The 23,643-nt window shown below is 39.5% G+C and overlaps 1 protein-coding gene across 1 annotated transcript; it reads right to left on the reverse strand.

The window, feature by feature from the left end:
• Window positions 1-263: 263 nt before the first annotated feature.
• On the reverse strand, window positions 264-16,453 carry LOC133546909 (gastrula zinc finger protein XlCGF57.1-like). Its single transcript, XM_061892758.1, has 2 exons — window positions 15,963-16,453; window positions 264-3,142 (listed from the first exon to the last, which is right to left on the reverse strand). The coding sequence occupies exons 1-2, from the start codon at window positions 16,135-16,137 to the stop codon at window positions 1,617-1,619; spliced, it is 1,701 nt and encodes a 566-aa protein (XP_061748742.1). The 5' UTR covers window positions 16,138-16,453; the 3' UTR covers window positions 264-1,616.
• Window positions 16,454-23,643: the final 7,190 nt, after the last annotated feature.

Consider the following 23,643-nt stretch of genomic DNA (forward strand, 5'->3'; position numbering starts at 1 on the left):
ATACTCATAACTTAAAGTTTCCATTCTTTCCAAGACGGAATTGACCACTTAAAATATTTTGGATGTTGTTTTGCAATTAGATACAACATTTGTTGGTTCTGTGACTGGGAATCACAATAAACAGTTTATTTTAAGAATGTATGCAAAGTAAATCTCTGTGGGATGATGTACAATATTGGCTTTTGTCTGACACTCCAAACTTTGACTGATATTGATGTTGTTTTGAGGATGTTGAAAAAGAAAAAAAAACATTGAAAAAAACGTTGAAAACACAATACTGGATTTATTTGATATATCCACATATGTAAGTTTGTGAAAACAAAACCGTCCTTTCACAAAATAAAAATCAGCTATTTTCTCTCACTTGTATATTGCATAAAGGTCTGGGGACATACATATAAAACAATCACAACACAATCATCATAATACAGAGTAATAACGATAATGAATAAAATAGATTATAGAGACCCAACAAATGATTCAAAAAGACACACATTTTAAAATTGTATAAAAGACAACTGTTTAAATGATGTATGAAGTAAATAATAATATGCTTCCTGAAGTGGTCCAGAAGATGTTTCAGATGTGAACCAGTACATATGTATATCATATAAAGGTGACAATCTATGGGATTATTAACAATTACAAATACAAATATGTAATACTTCAATATTTCATATAAATAGGTCTAAAATTGTATGATGAATATACAGTATGTATATATATATATATATATATATGTGTGTGTGTGTGTGTGTATACATACACACATGTTTATTGCATGTAAAATATGTATTTTACTGTTTACTCTCACTTTTTTACTCAAATGGTTCTGTCCATTTTTTAATAAAAGTACACAAAGTTGGATATTAATGCATGTGCTTGACTGAAAAAAGCATTAATATCAATCAATCAATCAATGTTTACTTATATAGCCCTAAATCACTAGTGTCTCAAAGGGCTGCACAAACCACCACGACATCCTCGGTAGGCCCACATAAGGGCAAGGAAAACTCACACCCAGTGGGACATCGGTGACAATAATGACCCAGTGGGACGTCGGTGACAATGATGACTATGAGAACATGATACTGTGATACTGATGATACTGATGACTATGAGAACATATGAAAACATGATACTGTGAAAGATGGATCCAACACAGTCGCGAGAGTCCAGTCCAAAGCGGATCCAACACATATAATATAAATATAAAATATAAATATATAAATATAAAATATCAAATCTATAAATGTAGAAGCATATTAAACAGATTGTTAGACAAACAACAATGTCACACATGTTATATGTGCTGATGTTGTTAGAAAGTCAAAATGAAAGTCTGGACAGTTTATTTCAAATCCTGCAGTTTCATTTGCTGCTGCTGTTCTCACCAGCACACTTGTGTTTCTTACACTGGTACTTAGAAGACAATCTTTCACCACACACACTGCAACTCAACACTTTCTCTCCTGGGTGTCTTCTCATGTGTGCTACAAGGGTTGATCGTCACAAAAGCTTCTGTTGCAGATTGAACAGGAATGTGATTATTCACCAGTGTGTGTTCTCTTGTGTCTTATAAGGGTTGATCGTAAACAAAAGCTTCTGTTGCTGATTCAACAGGAATGTGATTTTTCACCAGTGTGTGTTCTCATGTGTACTCTCACATCTGTACTTTGTGTAAAACCTTTACCACAGGTTGAACAGGAAAAAGGTTTTTCTCCAGTGTGTGTTCTCTTGTGTCTTACAAGGTTTGATCGTTGAAAAAAGCTTCTGTTGCAGATTAAACAGGAATGTGACTTTTCACCAGTGTGTGTTCTCTTGTGTCTTACAAGCATTGACCGGTCACAAAAGCTTCTGTTGCAGATTGAACAGGAATGTGATTTTTCACCAGTGTGTGTTTTAATGTGTCTTTTCAAATGTTGACCTTGTGTAAAGCATTTACCACAGATTGAACAGGAGAAAGGTTTTTCACCAGTGTGTGTTTTCATGTGTTCTTTCAAACATTGACTGCTAGTAAAACCTTTACTACAGGTTGAACAGGAAAAAGGTTTTTCACCATTGTGTGTTCTCATGTGTATTTTCAAACCCTGACTTTTAACAAAACCTTTACCACAGATTGAACAGGTAAACAGGTTTTCTCCAGTGTGTGTTCTCATGTGTACTTTCAAACTCTGACCTACTGTAAAACCTTTACCACAGGTTGAACAGGAAAAAGGTTTTTCACCAGTGTGTGTTCTCATGTGTCTTTTCAAATTCTGACTTTGTGTAAAACCTTTACCACATAGTGAACAAGAAAAAGTTTTTTCTCCAGTGTGTGTTCTCATGTGTACTTTCACATTATGATTTTGTGTAAAACCTTTACCACAGGTTGAACAAATAAAAGTTTTTTCTCCAGTGTGTGTTCTCATGTGTCTTTTCAGACTACAATGGTATTTAAAGGTTTTGTGACAGTGAGAACATGCGAAGTGTGTGTTGTCAGTGTGACATGTCTTATCATCTTTAGAGTCTTCATCATCAGTGTCAGGAGAGTGTGACGTTGTGTCCTCACTATCTGATAGTGGAGCTAAGAGCTTGTCTGCTTGTGATCCTCCACAGTGGTCTCCATCAGCTTCTGTTGTCATGTGTTGTGTTGAGCTGCTGCTTGGAGGCTCCCCCCCTCCCCTCTCCTCACTTTCACCTTTCACCTCATCATCTTCACTCTTCACAGGGACACCAGTCACTGGGAACTCCTCCAACCATTTAGGCTGACTGATGCCCTCTTCCTCCTCTTCCTCTTTAATGTACGGCGGCTCTTGGTCCTCCTCTTCCTTTTTAAAGTAGGCGGTCTGTGGGTCATCCTCTTCCTTTTTAATGTGAGGGGTCAGCAGGTTCTCTTGCTCCTTAAAGTGAGGGGTCAGTAGGTCTTCCTCTTCATTTTTGATGTGTAAGATCAGTGGGTCCTCCGCTTGCCCTTTAATGTGAAGGGTCAGTTTAACATTATGGGTCTGTGGCGTCTCGTCTTCTTCTTTAATGTGGGGGGGCTGTGGTTCCTCTCCTCCCTCTTTGATGTGTTGGGACTGTGGTACCTCTTCTTCCTCGTGTATGTGGGGGGACTGTGGTTCCTCCTCCTGCTCACGAGGACGATGTGCTTCATTGAAGTCTGCGGGACAGGAGAAAACAAACATTTTTTAGAAAAGTCTAGCTTTGCTCAGTCACATGAGACATTGTCCTGCACCAACATATAATCTCACAATCTCATCAGTTTCCCCTCACAGCAGTCAGGGTACTTCCAGCTGACACATGAAGAAGACATTCAGGGGAAAGCCTTCCCAGGCCAACGTCCAATCCACCTTATTCATATAAAAACATCCTAAAAGTCATTCCTGCAATCCTTAATGGTAGACACCATACATAAAAGTGTGCTGTTGTCCCTCTGAATAAGTCATACACACACAGGAAATAATGTACCACATGGCAGCCTCCACGCAGTAGTACTAGTGATGAGCTCCCCCTGCTGGTGGACTATAATTACTCTCATTTTCACATTCATATTTAGAGACATGTCTGTTATAAAAGAAGCATGAACACAGTCAACATGTTGGCCAATAAAGATGACATCTGTTTTACTTTCATTTAGATAGTGTCACCACAGTTAAACTGGGAAGAAGTAATCAGATTACTGACTACACCTTCAAAAGATAACTTGTTTACGCCGGGTCAAACTCGTTTCGCTAAATATTATTTTTATTAGCGCATGTCTAGAATTTCCGCCGGGTCAAACTCGTCACGTCACGAGCGACACTTCACCTGTCATCATTTTCGAAATGGAGGATGCTGATTTCAATAATTTGAAATCGCATAAAGGGAAGAAGATTAAGAGCTATTCAGTAGGATTTAAGGTCCAAGCTATTGAATATGCTAAAAAGAACAGTAAGCAGCTATGTTTTATTAATATACCGTAGCTGCGCGTGTCAAATATGAGTCATTAAATGACTCCCGCCTCCTGGTGGTAGAGGGCGCTAGTGATCCTTCTTGCGACTACTCGGCTGCAGAAGAAGTGACAACAAGCAGCAAGAGTTTATTTTTTCCTCTCGCTTGCACTTTTAACATGGAGGATTACATATCTAAAATAAAACAGTTTTCTAAACTGGACTTTCAATAAAAGCAGGAGGTGATAAAGGAAGATCTCCATCGAGACAGAGAGACTTTGAACCTGAAGAAAGATAAGGAAGACTTCTATAAACAAGTTATCGATGCTTTTGATCAGAAGGAGCTGCGCATAGACTTTATTTATAAGTAAAGGTAAGACCATAGAAAAGTTTTTTTATTAAATGTGCTTTTCATGATGGTATATATGGTTTAATAATAATGATAATTAATAATAATAATAAGTAGATGAGGCAATTGTTCAAGGAATTGCGTGTGAATGCTCCAATGTTGGAATTGAACTGAAATGCTGAATGTAAGAATAGTTTGAATGTTGGAATGGTTTAAATGTTGAAGGGTTTGAATTTCAAGGAAAACCGGAATTTGGTTTGGAACTTGGGAAAGTGTGAGTTTGAATGTCCAGGATGAGTGGAATGTGTTGATGTTGGAATGGTTTGAATAGGTTGAAAAATGTGGGGATGGTGCCACTTGGACAAATGTCACTCCGGTGGGTGTACGCATGTGTGGAAGGTACGTAGACACAGAAAACTCCCCCACAAGCATGTTTGTGTGATGGATAGAAATATTTCAAGTCAATGTCCAGAGGTATTAAAACATTAGTCAATCAATCACACAAACTGTCAATGAACTTTGCAGTCATGGATACACTGTTGTGTTTATTTTCTCCGGCTGCGGCTCTCAAACTGCATACAAAAGGCCTTCTTTTGTTCGTTTGGTCCCAAAGCGTAAAAAAGCGCTGCCTCAATTCAGCTAAAATAAAGCCGGTCTGGGGGCCCAAACGTCTCCACTCCAACACGCATGAGCAGCTAACTTGGCTAACATTAGCAGGTCTGGTGATGCACCGCACGTGACCTACGGTGGCCTAGGATGGACAAACCAGACAATTCTCACAAGACCACAACTCTTCTTCTCTCAACTTCCCAAAGTAATAATCTAGTCAATAATCACTGAACTCAAAAAAGATAAGGCATATTATTTTAACAATGACTTTGTTCCAAGATGGCGCCACCCGTGGCTGACGTCTTTGCGTCGTCCTCCCGACAAAATATACATTTTTTATTTAATATACAAACCCCGTTTCCATATGAGTTGGGAAATTGTGTGAGATGTAAATATAAACGGAATACAATGATTTGCAAATCCTTTTCAACCCATATTCAGTTGAATATGCTACAAAGACAACATATTTGATGTTCAAACTGATAAACTTTTTTTTTTTGCAAATAATAATTAACTTAGAATTTCATGGCTGCAACACGTGCCAAAGTAGTTGGGAAAGGGCATGTTCACCACTGTGTTACATCACTTTTTCTTTTAACAACACTCAATAAACGTTTGGGAACTGAGGAAACTCATTGTTGAAGCTTTGAAAGTGGAATTCTTTCCCATTCTTGTTTTATGTAGAGCTTCAGTCGTTCAACAGTCCGGTGTCTTGTTGTCGTATTTTACGCTTCATAATGGTCACACATTTTCCATGGGAGACAGGTCTGGACTGCAGGCGGGCCAGGGAAGTACCCACACTCTTTTACTACGAAGCCACGCTGTTGTAACACGTGGTTTGGCATTGTTTTGCTGATATAAGCAGGGGCGTCAATGGTAATGTTTCTTGGAGGACAACATATGTTGCTACAAAACCTGTATGGACCTTTCAGCATTAATGGTGCCCTCACAGATGTGTAAGTTACCCATGCCTTGGGCACTAATACATCCCCATACCATCACACATGTGTAAGTTACCCATGCCTTGGGCACTAATACACCCCCATACCATCACACATGTGTAAGTTACCCATGCCTTGGGCACTAATACACCCCCATACCATCACAGATGTGTAAGTTACCCATGCCTTGGACACTAATACACCCCCATACCATCACAGATGTGTAAGTTACCCATGCCTTGGGCACTAATACACCCCCATACCATCACACATGTGTAAGTTACCCATGCCTTGGACACTAATACACCCCCATACCTTCACAGATGTGTAAGTTACCCATGCCTTGGGCACTAATACACCCCCATACCATCACACATGTGTAAGTTACCCATGCCTTGGACACTAATACACCCCCATACCAACACAGATGCTGGCTTTTCAACTTTGCGCCAATAACAATTCGGATGGTTATTTTCCTCTTTTTTCCGGAGGACACCACATCCACAGTTTCCAAATATAATTTGAAATGTGGACTCGTCAGACCACAGAACACTTTTCCACTTTGCATCAGTCCACCTTAAATGAGCTCGGGCCCAGCGACGCCGGCGGCATTCCTTGTTGTTATTGATAAATGGGTTTTGCTTTGCAAAGTAGAGTCAGTGGCCTAGTGGTTAGAGTGTCTGCCCTGAGATCGTTAGGTTGTGAGTTCAAACCCCGGCCGAGTCGTACCAAAGACTATAAAAAAAATGGGACCCATTGCCTCCCTGCTTGGCACTCAGCATCAAGGGTCGGAATTGGGGATTAATCACCATAAATGATTCCCGGGCGCAGCACCGCTGCTGCCCACTGCTCCCCACACTTCCTAGGGGGTGATCAAGGGGGTGGGTCAAATGCAGAGGACAAATTTCACCACATCTAGTGTGTGTGTGACAATCATTGGTACTTTAACTTTTTAACTTAACTTTAACTTGCACTTACAGATGTAGCAACTGACTGTAGTTACTGACAGTGGTTTTATGAAGTGTTCCTGAGCCCATGTGGTGATATCCTTTACACACTGATGTCGGTTTTTGATGCAGTACCGCCTGAGGGCTCAAAGGTCCATAATATCATCGCTTACGTGCAGTGATTTCTCCAGATTCTCTGAACCTTTTGATGATTTTACGGACCGTAGATGGTAAAACCCTAAATTTCTTGCAATAGCTCGTTGAGAAATGTTGTTCTAAAACTGTTCGACAATTTGCTTACAAATTGGTGACCCTCGCCCCATCCTTGTTTGTGAATTACTTAGCATGTCATGGAAGCTGCTTTTATACTCAATCATGGCACCCACCTGTTCCCAATTAGCCTGCACACCTGTGGGATGTTCCAAATAAGTGTTTGAAGAGCATTCCTCCACTTAATCAGTATTTATTTCCACCATTCCCAACTTCTTTGTCACGTGTTGCTGGCATCAAATTCTAAAGTTAATGATTATTTGCAAAAAAAAAAAAAGTTTATCAGTTTGAACATCTAATATGTTGTCTTTGTAGCATATTCAACTGAATATGGCTTGAAAAGGATTTGCAGATCATTGTATTCCGTTTATATTTACATCTAACACAATTTCCCAACTCATATGGAAACGGGGTTTGTAATTTGCATCCTAAATGTAAAGTTTTTGCATGCAACAGTGAGATATAACAGAGATGCACTTCTGGACATCGGAAAAGCTCACCACGAGCTCACTTCTAGTCTGACGGACTTCAACTTTCTGCAACGACGAGAGCCAGCTAACCACAAAACAACCACAACAAGACAGCGGGGCTACATGCTAGGCTAAAGGCTAGAGCTACACAACCACCACTACCTAGCCTGCTGCTAGCTAACGTGCGCTCACTCGACAACAAGCTGGATGAGCTGAGAACCAGGACTACATCCCAAAGTGAACTGAGAGAATGCTGTGCTCTTATTTACGCGGAAACCTGGCTTTCGGACAGCATCCCAGACTCTGCTATCCAGCTAACAACACACTCAGTTTACCGTGGAGACCGGACAAAGGCTTCAAGAAAGGCGGAGGCGGCGTCTGTGTTTACGTGAGTAACAGCTGGTGCTCGGACGTACAGGTGGTTGAAAGACACTGCTCGGACAACATTGAGTTGTTGATGGGGAAATGCAGACCTTTTTACCTGCCAAGGGAGTTCAGTGCAGTGTTTATACTGTCTGTTTACATCCCGCCACGGGCGGACTCCACTACAGCGCTAATGCTGATGCATGACGTCATCAGTAAACAAGAGACCCCACACCCTGATGCTGCGTTCATGAAAGCTGGGGATTTTAACCACCGCAACCTAAAGAGTGTCCTGTCCTCCCTAAATACCATTAATATGAGGACTCTCATACGAGGGAAAAAAACTCTCTGGACCAAGTATACTGCAATGGGAGTGGAGTCTACAAATGGTAAATTGGTAAATGGGTTGAACTTGTATAGCGCTTTTCTACCCCTTTTTAAGGAGCCCAAAGCGCTTTGACAGTATTTCCACATTCGCCCAATCACACACACATTCACACACTGATGGTGGGAGATGCCATGCAAGGCGCTCACCAGGACCCATCAGGAGCAAGGGTGAAGTGTCTTGCCCAAGGACACAACGGTGATGACTAGGATGATAGATGGTGGGGATTGAACCAGTAACCCTCAAATTACTGGAACCCTCAAATTACTGGCACAGCCACTCTACCAACTTCGCCACGCCGTACCCAGACCACACTTTGGACTATCTGATCACATCTCAGCTTTTCTATGTCCAGCGTACAGACAGCGCCTCAAGCAAGCCCCCCCAGTGAGTAAAACTGTTCAAGTTTGGAATGAAGACACTGAACTAGTGCTTCAGGACTGCTTTGGGAGTACAGACTGGGACATGTTCAAAACTGCTGCTCAGAGGGATGACGGTACTGTGGACATAGAGGCATATGCTTCCAGTGTAACTGGCTACATCAGCACATGTGTGCAAAACATTGTTCCCACAAAACAATACAAGATATACCCAAACCAAAAACCCTGGATTAATGTTCGGTCCAAGCTACATACCCGCTCCACTGCATTTGTCTCAGGCAACGCTGAGGACTAGAATGAGGCCAGATATGACCTGTGTAAATCCATCAGCGAGGCCAAGGGACAATACAGACAAAAGCTGGAGGAATTCCACTTCAACACAGATTCCCGCCGCATGTGGCGAGGCCTGCAACACATCACAGACGACAAGCAGGGGAGCAGGGGGGTCACAAACAGCCAACGCTCACTGCCAGATGAGCTGAATGAGTTCTATGCACGCTTCGAGGTCCTCAACACCAAATAACAGAGAGGGGTTCTGACCACGGAGCCCACGCAGGACCCACCGCTCACTGTGACAACAGCAGAGGTACGTACAGTTCTGAAGAAAACAAACCCACGGAAGACAGACGGCCCAGATAACACCTCTGGCCAGGCCCTCAGGGTGTGTTCATCAGAGCTGGCTGACGTACTTGCTGACATATACAACTTGTCACTAACACAAGCTGTTGTGCCCACCTGCTTCAAGACCACCACCATCGTGCCCCTGCCAAAGAAAAACACTGTGACCTGTCTGTTGCACTCACCCCAATAGTGATGAAGTGCTTCGAGAGGATAGTCATGTCACACATCAAGAAGACCATCCCAGACACACTGGACCCTCTACAGCAGGGGTCACCAACCTTTTTGAAACCAAGAGCTACTTCTTGGGTACTGATTAATGCGAAGGGCTACCAGTTTGATACACACTTAAACAAATTGCCACATATATATATATATATATAAAAATGGGTATTTCTGTCAGTCATTCCGTCGTAACTTTTTTTTCCTTTTACGGAAGGTTTTTTTGTAGAGAATAAATGATGAAAAACACTTAATTGAACGGTTTAAAAGAGGAGAAAACCCGAAAAAAATGAAAAATAAATTTTGAAACATATTTTATCTTCAATTTCGACTCTTTAAAATTAAAAAATGAAGAGAAAAACTAGCTAATTTGAATCTTTTGGAAAAAAGTGAAAAACTTATTTATGTAACATCATTAGTAATTTTTCCTGATTAATATTAATTTTAGAGTTTTGATGACATGTTTTGAATAGGTTAAAATTCAATCTGCATTTTGTTAGAATATATACCAAATTGGACCAAGCTATATTTCTAACAAAGACAAATCGTTATTTCTTCTAGATTATCCAGAACAAACATTTTAAAAGAAATTCAAAATAATTAGAAATAAGATTTAAAATTGATTCTACAGATTTTCTAGATTTGCCAGAATTTTTTTTTTGAACTTTAATCATAATAAGTTTGAAGAAATATTTCACAAATATTCTTCGTCGAAAAAACAGAGGCTAAAATGAAGAATTAAATTAAAATGTATTTATTATTCCTATTTTCTTTCTTTCTTTCTTTAGTTTATTTCGAACATGAATATTTACAACACAATACAATACAGACAATAAAAATTATTTACAATTTAAAAAAAAATACTTGAACATTTATTTAAATTGTCAGGAAAGAAGAGGAAGGAATTTAAAAGGTAAAAAGGTGAATGTGTTTAAAAATCCTAAAATCAATTTTAAAGTTGTATATTTTCTCTAAAATTGTCTTTCTGAAAGTTATAAGAAGCAAAAAAAAAAATGAATGTATTTAAACAAGTGAAGACCAAGTCTTTAAAATATTTTCTTGGATTTTTTCAATTCTATTTGAGTTTTGTCTCTCTTAGAATTAAAAAGGTCAAGCAAAGCGAGACCAGCTTGCTAGTAAATAAATACAATTTAAAAAATAGAGGCGGCTCACTGGTAAGTGCTGCTATTTGAGCTATTTTTAGAACAGGCCAGCGGGCGACTCATCTGGTCCTAACAGGCGACCTGGTGCCCGCGGTCACCGAGTTGGTGACCCCTGCTCTACAGTTTGCCTACCGGCAGAACCAGTCCACTGAGGATGCAGTCAACCCCGTCATCCACACCACCCTCACCCACGTAGAGGGCAAGGACACCTATGCCAGGCTATTATTCATCGACTACAGCTCTGCTTTTAACACGGTCATCCCACAAAAACTCACTGCTAAACTCCTCACTGTTGGTCTGACGCCAACTCTCTGTGACTGGGTCCTGAACTTTCTCACAAACCAGCCCCAGTCAATCAGAATCGGCAACCAGACATCAGGCACAAAGGTTCTAAGCATTGGGACCCCCCAAGGCTGCGTGCTGAGCCCCCTATTGTACACCCTCTTTAAATTCCTCGGGACGCACATCAGCGAGGACCTCACCTGGGATCACAACACCCAACAAATAATAAAGAAAGCCCAGCAGCGACTGTACTTCCTAAGAAAGCTGAGAAAATTTGGCATGCCACCCAAAATTCTCAGCGACTTCTATAAAAGTACGGTTGAGAGTGTCCTTACCAGCTCAATCACGGTCTGGTATGGAAACTGCACTGCTAAGGACAGGAAGGCACTCCAGTGAGTGATTAAAACTGCTCAGTACATATCAGGAGCAGCCTTCCCCTCACTACAGGACATGTAGTCTACCAGGGCCACCAGGAGAGCACACAACATCATCAAGGACAGTACACAGTCTCTTCAGCCTCCTACCATCAGGCAGACCATACAGGAGCCTGAAATCCAGGACTACCAGACTGACAAACAGTTTCTTCCCACAGGCCATCAGGCTTGTGAATGCTAACTTGTGAATGCTAGCTCCCTCCAACTCCCCGTTATTACTTTTGTCTTTTTGAACAAAAGACAGCTACCTTGACCACAACTGTGAACCATCACTGTAGACACGTTTCACCTTTGATCACTAAAGACACTTTAACTGCTGCTGTGACCCAAGGTCACCTCCATATTTATACTGTTGACTGTCAATCAGAATGTGCAATAATGTTATGTTACTTACTGTGCCTTGTATATACATTTTTATTTTTAGCTAAGTACCGTGTGACTTGTTGAAGGGTGGACTAGCAAAGTAAGATTTTCATTGTACGGCAAACTGTGTGTTTAACTGTGCATATGACAATAAACAATCTTGAATCAAAAAGTGATTTGACGTAATATTTTGATATTTACACATTGCATATTTACACACACGCATTTTACTAGAATACCCTTATGAGCATTACATATATCAATATCACGTACCTACTGTACTGTTTACTTGTTGAAATACCATTTTTAGAGCAAATATCTGCCCAAATGGCCACTTTGTTGCTGCCAAAAATGTATTTTAAGTAATATTTTGATATTGACACATCTCATCTCTGCATATTTTACTAGAATACTCTTATGGACATTACATATATATATATAAATCAAGTACCTACTGTACTGTATACTTGTAGAAATACCCTTTACAAAGCTAAAATATACCAAAACAACCACTCTGCTGCTGCCAAAATTTGATTTCAATTAATATTTTGATACTGACAAATCTCATCTCTGCTTAGTTTACTAAAATACCCTTATGAGCATTACATATATCAAAATCAAGTACCTACTGTAATGTTTACTTGTTGAAATACCATTTTTAGAGCAAATATCTACCCAAATGACCACTTTGTTGCTGCCAAAAATGTATTTTAAGTAATAGTTTGATATTGATACATCTCATCTCTGCATATTTTACTAAATACTCTTATGGGCATGACATATATATAAATCAAGTACCTACTGTACTGTATACTTGTAGGAATACCCTTTACAAAGCTAAAATATACCAAAACAACCACTTTACTGCTGCCAAAAATTGATTTCAAGTAATATTTTGATAATTACACATCTCATCTCGGCATATTGTACTGGAATACCCTTATGGGCATTACACATGTATAAACCTAGTACCTACTGTACTGTTTACTTGTTGAAATACCCTTTTTAGAGCTAAAAACTACCCATTTTTCTACTTTACTGCAACCAATAATTGATTCCAGATAGTATTAACAATAATAACAAAATTGTCAGAATAATTATATATAAGTTATAAAACAACTTTTTGTTGCATTGAATTCAGGTCCCCTGCGACGAGACCAAAGCTGTCTTTCATCTTATCAAACAAAAGGCTTGTAAAACTCCACTGTCTGCGATGGGATGCAACATGGAGGTGTCGGTTTCTTTGATCTTTTGACAGCCACAGGAAGACCTTTTCTTGACCCGAGATCTACAAAGCGGAGAGGGAGCAGACCTGACGCAGCATCAGGCACCTTTTCTTTTAGCTGTTTATGATCGAGTGCGACAGCCGTTTACGACCCCCCTCCCTTTAGAAACATCTGCAGCTATTTAATCAGAAAAGGCCCAAATGAAAGAGGACGTGTGGAACTGCCTCGTCAGAGCGTGGTGGGAAACTGTACGAAGTTGCAGCCCAGACGTTTCTCCTCATGAGCTAAATTGAATCCTGTCTGTGTTTGATTACTTTGCTCCTTGTCTTGTTTAATAGATGTCATCGGCAAAAATGTCAAAGCATATCTCTGAAACACAATATTATACATTCTGAAAACGATAGCAAGAATATACCTACAAATTTCAGAAAATGTCACGAGCAAACACTTTGTTTAAACGGTTTTTACTGCCTTTTGAGCCCTTTGAGACAATTGTGATTTAGGGCTAGATAAACATTGATTGATTGATTGATACAGTACAAAAATTCTAAATAACTGAAGAAACATCACTGATAAACATTGGAAAACTGTCACTGAACGTCTTAGTGTGATGTCATTCTGTGACAGACAAATGGTACACAGTTTCCACATGGTGAGGACATTGATGGTCAGACTCACTGTCTTACGGATTACCTCAACTTCTGACCTGCCCTGCTAAGACTGTCCGGTGCCACCCTAATGACAAACCCTGGGTAACACAGGAGGTTCAAGCTGTGCTCAACAAGAAGAAAGCTGCCTTCAGGAGTGGAGACAGGGAGGCAATGAGAGCAGCACAGCGGGAGGTGAGAGGACACGTGAGGAAGACTAAGGACAGCTACAGGAAGAAGCTGGAGCAGAACAACATGAGGGAGGTCTGGGAAGGTGTGAAAACCATCACAGGCTACAAGACAAAGACCAGAGCAGTAGGGGGGACAATAGAGAGGGCCAATGAGATTGAGAACTTCTTCAACCGGTTCAACCAGAACCGGTTGAAGTGGGGGGTGTCCTCCCCACCCCCCACCACAGCCACCCCCTCTTCTTCTCCCCCCCAGCCATGGTTGCAACCCCCTATTCCTCCTCCTCCTCCACCAGACATTAGTCATCTTTGTGGACCAGGTCAGAGGTCAACTGAGGAAGCTGCATCCTAGAAACTATGGTGCGCACCGGAATCTATCTGGTGTGCACTATGTAATATTTAAGTACAGTCTTTTATTTTCTAATCAATTCATTTTTTACCATGAATTGATTAACGTGGACCCCGACTTAAACAAGTTGAAAAACGTATTGGGGTGTTACCATTTAGTGATCAATTGTACGGAATATGTTCTTAACTGTGCAATCTACTAATAAAAGCATCAATCAATCAACCAATCAATTCCTACATGCAAACACAGTGTTACTGTTCAAACTGTGTGTAATGCAACAGTATTTAAAATGATTAAATATACTTGTTAAATAATGTGTCTTCCTTGTTTTTTTATGAATAATTAAGGCCTACTATGCTACTGTATTTTAATGCTGTTCATGATGGTGGTACTTGGAAATTCAAGTATTTTCTGAGGTGGTACTTGGTGAAAAAAGTTTGACAACTACTGACGTAGTGACATTGTAAACTACATTGGCAGACACCATTTTGTTATACCCAAACGACGTCTGCTCATACATCGCGCTTCCAACAAAATCCCGTCACCCCCCGAGTAAAAAGGTTCCACAACTGTTCACGTTATACCATCTCATCTTATTGTCCATCATGTGAATGTTTGAAGTGGAACTAAATGTGATCTCTGAAAGGGGTACACATTATTACCAAAGCAGGGCCCCCATCCACATATACAATACTAGTACATATCTGATGAAAAAAAACATTATTTTTGTTTTTTTAATTATAAGTGTGCCAAATCACCTCTATTTGAACATTATCTAATGCAGGGGTGTCCAAAGTGCGGCCCGCAGCTAATCGTTTACCGACCCGCCAGATATTCTGCAAAAATTGCAAAATTGATAGAATTGCAAAAATTAAAAAAAAAACATCTAAAAAAAGTGGAATGAGGTGAAATCTAATGAGAAAAAGTGGCAATGTTGACACAAAGCTGCCATGCAGGCAGTTTTTTCCCCCTTTTGTCTTTATTTTCTTTTTTTTCCATTGCTCAAAAAAAAAGGACAAAAAAAATCTATGTTATAATGAATTATTACTTAAAAATTATCCTTTTAAAATGTTTTATGTGGAAAAAATATTGCATATGTTTTGTGGTTGCCATATAAAAACATCAAAGTTTTGACAAAAGAGCATAAAATAAACAAAATAATAGTTCAAACTTAAAATCAATAGATATATCGGAAGTTGATCTTGAAATTTAAGTGTTTAAAGTAAAAAAAATTATAATAAAAATGCATCATTTTATTAATGGGGTTCGAATCTCAATTATATTTAGTAGGATTTTATTTAACTTTTCACTGTGATTACTCAAAAATATTAAATAATTAAAATCAAAGGTGTCCTGCATTATTGATCTTTGAGAGGTTTAATTGCTAAATAAAGGAACTCTCCTGAAGGAATCAATAAAGTACTATACATCTATCGAAATACTGCATAGTTCAGTTTTACTATAAAAAACTAAGTTGTCTTTGACAGAAAAGACATAAAACCTTATTTGTTTTACTTTATATCAACCTCAAGTTGATATAGAGATTTACTGTAAGCATCAAATAAAAAAGAATAATAATTTTACTTATTTGTAACATTTTACTGACTGAAGCCCTCTATGCTCCCCAGGAGCCCTAAGGATAAAAAAAAAAATCCATATATTTTGTTATGATTTGAAAATGAAAAATATCAAAATGGTCCCCGCATGTTAACATTTTTCAGTGTTCGGCCCTCTGCGGAAAAAGTTTGGACACCCCTGATCTAATGGAAATGACTGCTGCAAACACGTCATGTTCATGATGAAATATAAAGTTAGTAAAGATGTGAGAGTAAGAAGTAAACAAACCTGTTCTGTGTAAAACAACTTGAGCTTTCTTGAAAACAGCCTCCAATAGTTGACGTAGTCTCGTGTTCTCTTCTTTAGTCCGAGAAAGTTCCTCTTTGTACTCTGCTATCGTTCTTTCACACATTTTCACACAACAAAGTTCCTCCTCATACTTTTCTATCGTTCTTTCGCACATTTTCACACAATCACAACACTTTACACTCACACTTGATCTTAACTAAGCGATGTGTTGATCAAATCGGCGTCTCTTTGTTAGCGGCTAACGAGCTAAGCTAACTAGCATGCTAAGCTAATTGGCGCGCTCAAACAACAAACAAACTAAGCGGGCCTAATAATCTCCAAAGTAGAGTGAGACGAGTGGAGTTGATGCTGACACGGAGGATGAATAAAGTGTAGTTAGTAGATGTGCCGAGGCTTAGAAGCGTGTGTGGAGTAAAGGAGGACTTTGCTGCAACCCGCATGTCCTCCACGCAACGCATGCGTCCTTAGGGGCGGGGCCAAAGAGTAATAGTTGTGATGCTTTGAGCTAGTAGGTTATAAGGACCACACTACCCAGCATGCAACAGTAGTGAGGAGCATGCGCGGTAGCCCCGTGAAGTGGTGTTGTATGTCGCCATGCAGACAGCTAGAATGTGGTTATGAGCACGCTGTGTGAGTCAACGTTGAACACACCACGTCTGCATTTATTACAATTAGACAGACAGCACAATAAGTGCATTAAAAACAGTACTAGTTAAAGGCCTACTAAAATGACATTTTCTTATTTAAACAGGGATAGCAGTTCCATCCTATGTGTCATACTTGATCATTTCGCGATATTGCCATATTTTTGCTGAAAGGATTTAGTATAGAACATCGACGATAAAGTTCACAACTTTTGGTCACTAATAAAAAAGCATTGCCTTTACCAGAAGTAGCAGACGATGTGCGCGTGATGTCACGGGTTGTAGGGCTCCTCACATCTGAACATTGTTTATAATCATAGCCTCCAGCAGCAAGAGCTATTCAGACCAAGAAAGCGACAATTTTCCCATTAATTTGAGCGAGGATGAAAGATTCGTGGATAAGGAATGTTAGAGTGAAGCACCAAAAAAACAAAAAAAAGTGACAGCTCCGGGCGACGGCAGTGGCAGCGTTTCAGATGTAATTAGACACATTTACTAGGATAATTCTGGAAAATCCCTTATCTGCCTAAAGTGTTAATAGTATTTTAGTGAGATTCTAAAGTCATACCTGAAAGTTGGATGGCTGTGGTGAACGCCAGTGTCTCTGAGAGAAGCCGAGGAGCCAAGATCCCAGCTGCCTTTTTGACAGCTACAGGAGGCGGTCCCATAATCCACTGAAGTATCCGGTAAGAGCTGACTTAATATCACAATTTTCCCATCCAAAAACTTGCTGGTTGACGTAAAGAAACATGTTCGCTTGACAGCTCTGTGTTAAAGCTTCACAACAAACAAAGAAACACCGGCTGTGTTTTGGTGCTAAAGGCAGCTGCAATCCACCGCTTTCCACCAACAGCATTCTTATTTATAGTCTCCATTATTACTTGTATAATTGCAAAAGATTCAGCAACACAGACGTCCAAAATACTGTGTAATTATGCGATGAAAAGAGATGACTTTTAGCCGTGTGTGGTGCTGGGCTAATATGTTCGCTACAACCCAAGGCATCACAAACACGCGTCATCATTCACGTCATCATTCCGCGACTTTTACAACAAGAAACTCCGCGGAAGATTTAAAATTGTAATTTAGTAAACTAAACCGTCTGTATTGGCATGTGTTGCAATGTTAATATTTCATCATTGATATGTAAACTATCAGACTGCGTGGTCGGTAGTAGTGGCTTTCAGTAGGCCTTTAATTATTTTCAAACATACATGATTTAAAGTAAAATACGGTTTATATATTTAAAATATCATTTGTTGCCATGTTTTGTGTGGGCACCATGAAAACATACATTTTGAATGGTTTGTTCACGACTTGCCCATCACTATGACTCGTTGGCCCCGCCCCTAAGTGACGCATGCGTGGAGGATATGTTCTTCGCAGCAAAGTCCTCCTTTACTCCACACACGCTTCTAAGCCTCGGCACATCTACTAACTACACTTTATTCATCCTCCATGTCAGCATCAACTCCACTCGTCTCACTCAACTTTGGACATTATTAGAAACATCAAGTTGTGTTACACAGAACATGTTTGTTCACTTCTTACTCTCACATCTTTACTAACTTTATATTTTATCATTAACATGAAAATGATGTGTTAAAATAATTTGATCAGTATGTGTACTCAGACACATGATTGTTATTGTGTTATTAATGTGATAATCAGACAGCAGTCATTTCCTCCATTCATCACTCGTCTTCCGTGGGGTCGCGGGGACAGCAGCCTAAGCAGAGAAGCCCAGACTTCCCTCTCCCCAGCCATTTCGTCCAGCTCTTCCCATTCATCACATTTGCTATGAGGAACTTTATTATTAATATATTCTTTTCTTGTTACTTGGGGCGGTATAGCTCAGTTGGTAGAGTGACCGTGCCAGCAACTTGAGGGTAACAGGTTCGATCCCAGCTTCTGCCAACCTAGTCACTGCCATTTTGTCCTTGGGCAAGACACTTTACCCACCTGCTCCCAGTGCCACCCACATTGTTTTAAATGTAACTTAGATATTGGGTTTCACTATGTAAAGCGCTTTGAGTCAGTAGAGAAAAGCGCTATATAAATATAATTCCCTTCACTTCACATGATATCTTGTTATTCTATTTTCTAATTTCAAGGGGAACTGCACTTTTTGGAATCATTCACAGTCCCTATGTAAGTTAAAGTTAAGTTCCCAACGGTAGTCACACACTAGGTGTGGTGAAATGATCCTCATCCCCAAGTTCACCCCCTGGGAGGTGAGGGCAGCGGAGGCCGCACTCGGGAATCATTTGGTGATTTAACCCCCAACCCTTGATGCTGAGTGCCAAGCAAGGAGGCAATGGGTCCTGTTTTTATAGTCTTTGGTATGACTCGGCCAGGATTTGAACTCACGACTCTCCAGTCTGAGGGCAGACACTCTAACCCAAGGGAATAGGTTTGATTTTGAGATTGGTGGGGACACAAAAGTGCTCCAAGGCAGCACTCTGAAAGTTTACTTTTTTTTTTTACATTAGCAATCATAATTTCACATCATGCAGATGTTAAAGGGTAAAGCAACTAAAATGAAAGCAAGGGAGACAACTTGGAAGAGTTCTCATCTTTCCTCTTTAGTGTAGGGCTGTAGTGCAAGTGTGCATCATACTGTCAATCAACATAGCCTACTGTCCATCAACAAGTGTGCATCATACTGTCAATCAACATAGCCTACTGTCCATCAACAACATCAGAAATACATTCATGCAATACAACATTGTAAATGAACATAAATTACTGTAATAATCTTTTCCCCAACTTGTGTTTAAATCACTCACAATTTTTCCCTTCAACTACTTCTTTCTATTGCTGCTTTTGTACTATAAATATGTTTGTCACTAATACTCCAATACAAGCAGATTAGTGTCCACTGGTTGTTCCTATTGGAAAGAGCCAAACACATGCCTCCGCCGCTCTGTAACAGAAATGAACTGCTGGCCAAAAATATGTTGATGCATGACAGATACATTAAGGACTATGACCATAGAGCTTGATGGTACAGTTACTGCCTGAGCAAAAAGGCTTTTACTAAATATGAATATTAGTTCATATTAATGAATTATAGACCAGACGCCTTGTGTAAGCCTTCAGACCTTAGCATTAATAAGGTGGTTTGATTAGCTCGTCCAGGTTTTATTAAGATGTTTAAACCCGGCATGGCTCGGTTGGTGGGGTGGCCGTGCCAGCGGCTTGGGAGTTGCGGGTTCGGTTCCTGCTTGTGCCACCCTGGTTGCTGCCGTTGTGTCCTTGGACGGGACACTTTGCCCACCTGCTCCGAGTGCCACCCACACTGGTTTGAATGTGGCTTGGATGTTGGGTGCCGCTATGTCAGAGCGCTTTGAGTCACTTGAGAAAAGCGCTATATAAATATAATAATTCACTACATTTTAGCATTGTAAAATCACATGATCATCTAGTGAGGTTTTATTGTATTTCCACCACTTTGGTATTTTCAAACCGTTGCTCACTTCTACACAAATACATGAAACTAAAAAATAATTTCCAAAATAAAACGGAAAGGTGAAATCCGGCGATCTGATTGGCTGTTAACCGTGGTTTAAATATTCTAAAGCCTTATCACGGTAGGCTATCACTACGCCTCAGGCACGCATGACTGCTATGAATGGAAGTTGTTGTCATGTATCCATGACAACGGACTGTTGCAGTCCATAGTAAAAGACAGCTGATGTTTTTACGATGTTAAAAAACGGACTAAAGTAGTTGAATTCACACGTTTAAGGTTAACTTTTACCTACGGGGAGGGTCAACAATGGTAGAGGGGACTGAGCATTGACTTTCACCTGAAAAAAGCGGAGGAAAAGACGAGATGCAGAGCTAATTTGGAGCTAACGTCTGGATAGGAGGGACTATTTTATTCCAGTCAGGCTATTTTATTGGATAATCTGTATTTCTGGTTGAATAAAACTACATTAAATTGATTGAGTATTCCTATTTTATAATGCCTTTATTGGTAACCGTTTTATAAAAGCAATATATCACTCCAGTCCATGGTATATGCTCATTATAGCACTCTGAGGGGCGTGACTGGAGTGATATATTGTTTAATTATTCAATATTGTTGAGCCTCTATACACCCTTGAAGTAACTTACAGTTTGACTCCTAAAGAAGTCTCTTATATCCAGTTTTCTTTTCATTGACATCCCTTGAAACCTACAGCACGCACGCACGCAAACAGACACAAACACAATGTAAATCACACCACTGATATTAAAATCCATCTAGCTAACGTGTGCAGGAACAACAAATGCTGAACATGTTGACAACTTACACTTACTTACAACTTACACTTACTTACAACTTACACTTACTTACAAGTTAGAACTTACAACTTACACCGAGTTGCACTTGTCACGCCAAATTTTTCCCCCCTACAAAAACCTTCCCCCCCCATTTACTTCCGGGGTCATGATTATACAGACGTTTTGTTAACGCTATATTATAAAAATATAACGCTATATTATAAAAATACAGACGTTTTGTTAACATTATATTATAAAAAATACAAATAAAAAAAAATAAAAAAATTTACAAACACAAACTTTGGGATGACGGATTTAATTCCGGGTTTACATTTCCTCATGTTTCCTCTTACGTCATCCCATAGCTTGTGTTTGTAAATTGTTTTTTTTAATTTGTTCAATTTTTTTATTATACAGCGTTAAAAAAAGTCTGTGTTTTTATAATACAGCGTTATATTTTTATAATATAGCATTAACAAAACGTCTGTATTAATCATGACCACGGAAGTAAAGGGAGGGGGGAAGGTTGTTGGCGTGACACACTGCCTCTCGTCCGCTCGCTAGCAACTAGCATGTAGGCTAGCTTTTACAAGCAGGAGTGACAGCAGGGACAGCCAATCACACGTAAGTTAGCCTGAAAGTGGCAACCAATCAGGGAGCGATATTTAGGTTAAGGCGGGACTTCTAGCAGAGACCGACATTTAACCCTTTCTGTGCCATAATCATTGACTAAACATTACTGGCAGCGCTTGTATTGATAGTGACTACACAGTAGCGGCTGGATATTTGTAGGGACGTGTCCCTAGCATCCCTCCCCAATTCTACGCCCTTGGACCTGAGTAGATTCATTCTATATTTGATTGCTTCAGATCAAGTATTATCAGTGTATTTTCTGGAGGGATGTAGTTGATGAGAGAAGTGGCAGCCAAGTATTGCTTTTGAATGGAGAATGGCTTCTGAATGGAATGGTGTGGAGGCCAAAGATTGACAGGCCGAGTAGCCAGTGAGAAGGTATATTTTGGAGCTGACAAATTGTAAACAGAGGTCACAACACTGGAAGTATATTAGCCCAGGGGGCGTGGCTAAAGGATAGTTCTAGAATGTGATAGAATGTGCAGTGTGTGTGAGGAAAGGTTCTCTTCTAAGAAGCAGCTGGACAAACAAAGTGTGCTGCTGAGAACCTGCAGGACTGGAAATCAACTCTTTCACTTCAATCTTTATTCAGCCTTGAATAAAAATGATCCTCTTGGATCACATTTTTCAGGGCCTTACTCGGCACCAAAACTCTCCAAATCTTGCAAGCAAAAAATGATTTAGTTTAGGAGCCCCGAAGCCAAACATCAAATATTAACTCTTGAAAATGTGAATGATTGTGCCCCTCGCCCCAGATTCACGTATCGCCGGGAAAATCACCAGCGGCGTCTATCGTGACAGGAGGAACGTAAAAGTCTCAAGAAGCCATATTTGAGAGCCAAAAGAAAGTCAGCTATTTTGGTTTCCATCAGCCATGTTGAAGTCAAAAAGGGGTGGTACTTGAACAAACTCCTCCTCGGGACTTTGACCAAACTTTGACCTGATGGCTCGCCACACAACTTTACACATTTATAACTCGGCTCCACAAACTGAGATTGCATTCAGAGTTGGTACAAATGATGATGATGACACCCTGTTGTGCAGAATGGGTCAGTACCTGTTGGTACCCATTGGTGGTGGGCGGAGCCTGGCAGTCAAAACTGCCCCTCGCCATCAACCATCAAGTTGTCTTTACTTCTCTTTAGATGATGGGATCTCCTTGCAAACTGATATGAGGCCTTTAGGTCGGGGTCTGATCATGACTAGTCATTGATATCGACACCAACATCGCCCCCTTGTGGTGCAACATTTTAACAGTCATAACTTCCTTCCACATTCTCCAATCTTCCTGATTTGTTTTATGGTGGGTGAAGATCATTGTTATTCTACATCCTGTACGCAAATACAAAATTACCTTTTTCATACTCGGCACATTTTTTAACAGAGTCTTGTTAATATGCTCAATAAGGTTCTATTCAAATGTAATACAAGTAATACGTAAGACTTTATTTGAACACTTACGGAGATAAGTTTCCAGGTGAAAAAGATGCCACCTCACTAAAAACATTAATTGTTTATCAATTTATTTTCAATGAATTAATTTAGATCCAGAACACACATTGTTATATAGCCTATTATATTATAATCATGACTATAATTGAATGTAAGTTTGTGTAAAATAGTTCCACACAACAAAGTGTGAATACATGTTGTAATGTGTGGGGTTGAGTTATAATTGATATAATACAATTAGGTATGGCAAATGCATTTTGTTTACTTGCCAACTATTCAAATTATATTTAATATACATATTGATATGTCATGTAATAAGACTTCAACATTACTTATGTTATTATAAGAGTTTATTTGCTAACGAGTTCTACTTGTATTTATTTTTTTTTTTTTATTGAACAATTAAACATACATAAACAATTTTAAGGTACTTTAGATGCAATATGACAAAAAAATGTTTCAATATTTTACTCAGCAATATAATAAACATTACTTTAAATCCAATCCTTCTACTAACAAAACCTGTTAAAGAAAGTAAAAGTAAATATGAGAGACTATAACAATAACATTGAATAAAAAAATACACAAATAAATAAACTTGTACATGAACGTACTCATTTAAAACCACTTAAATTATTTCAGTAAATAGAGAGACTTTT

This window comes from Nerophis ophidion, unplaced genomic scaffold (genome assembly GCF_033978795.1).
Source record: "Nerophis ophidion isolate RoL-2023_Sa unplaced genomic scaffold, RoL_Noph_v1.0 HiC_scaffold_48, whole genome shotgun sequence".
In the NCBI taxonomy this organism is placed as follows: Eukaryota; Metazoa; Chordata; class Actinopteri; order Syngnathiformes; family Syngnathidae; genus Nerophis; species Nerophis ophidion.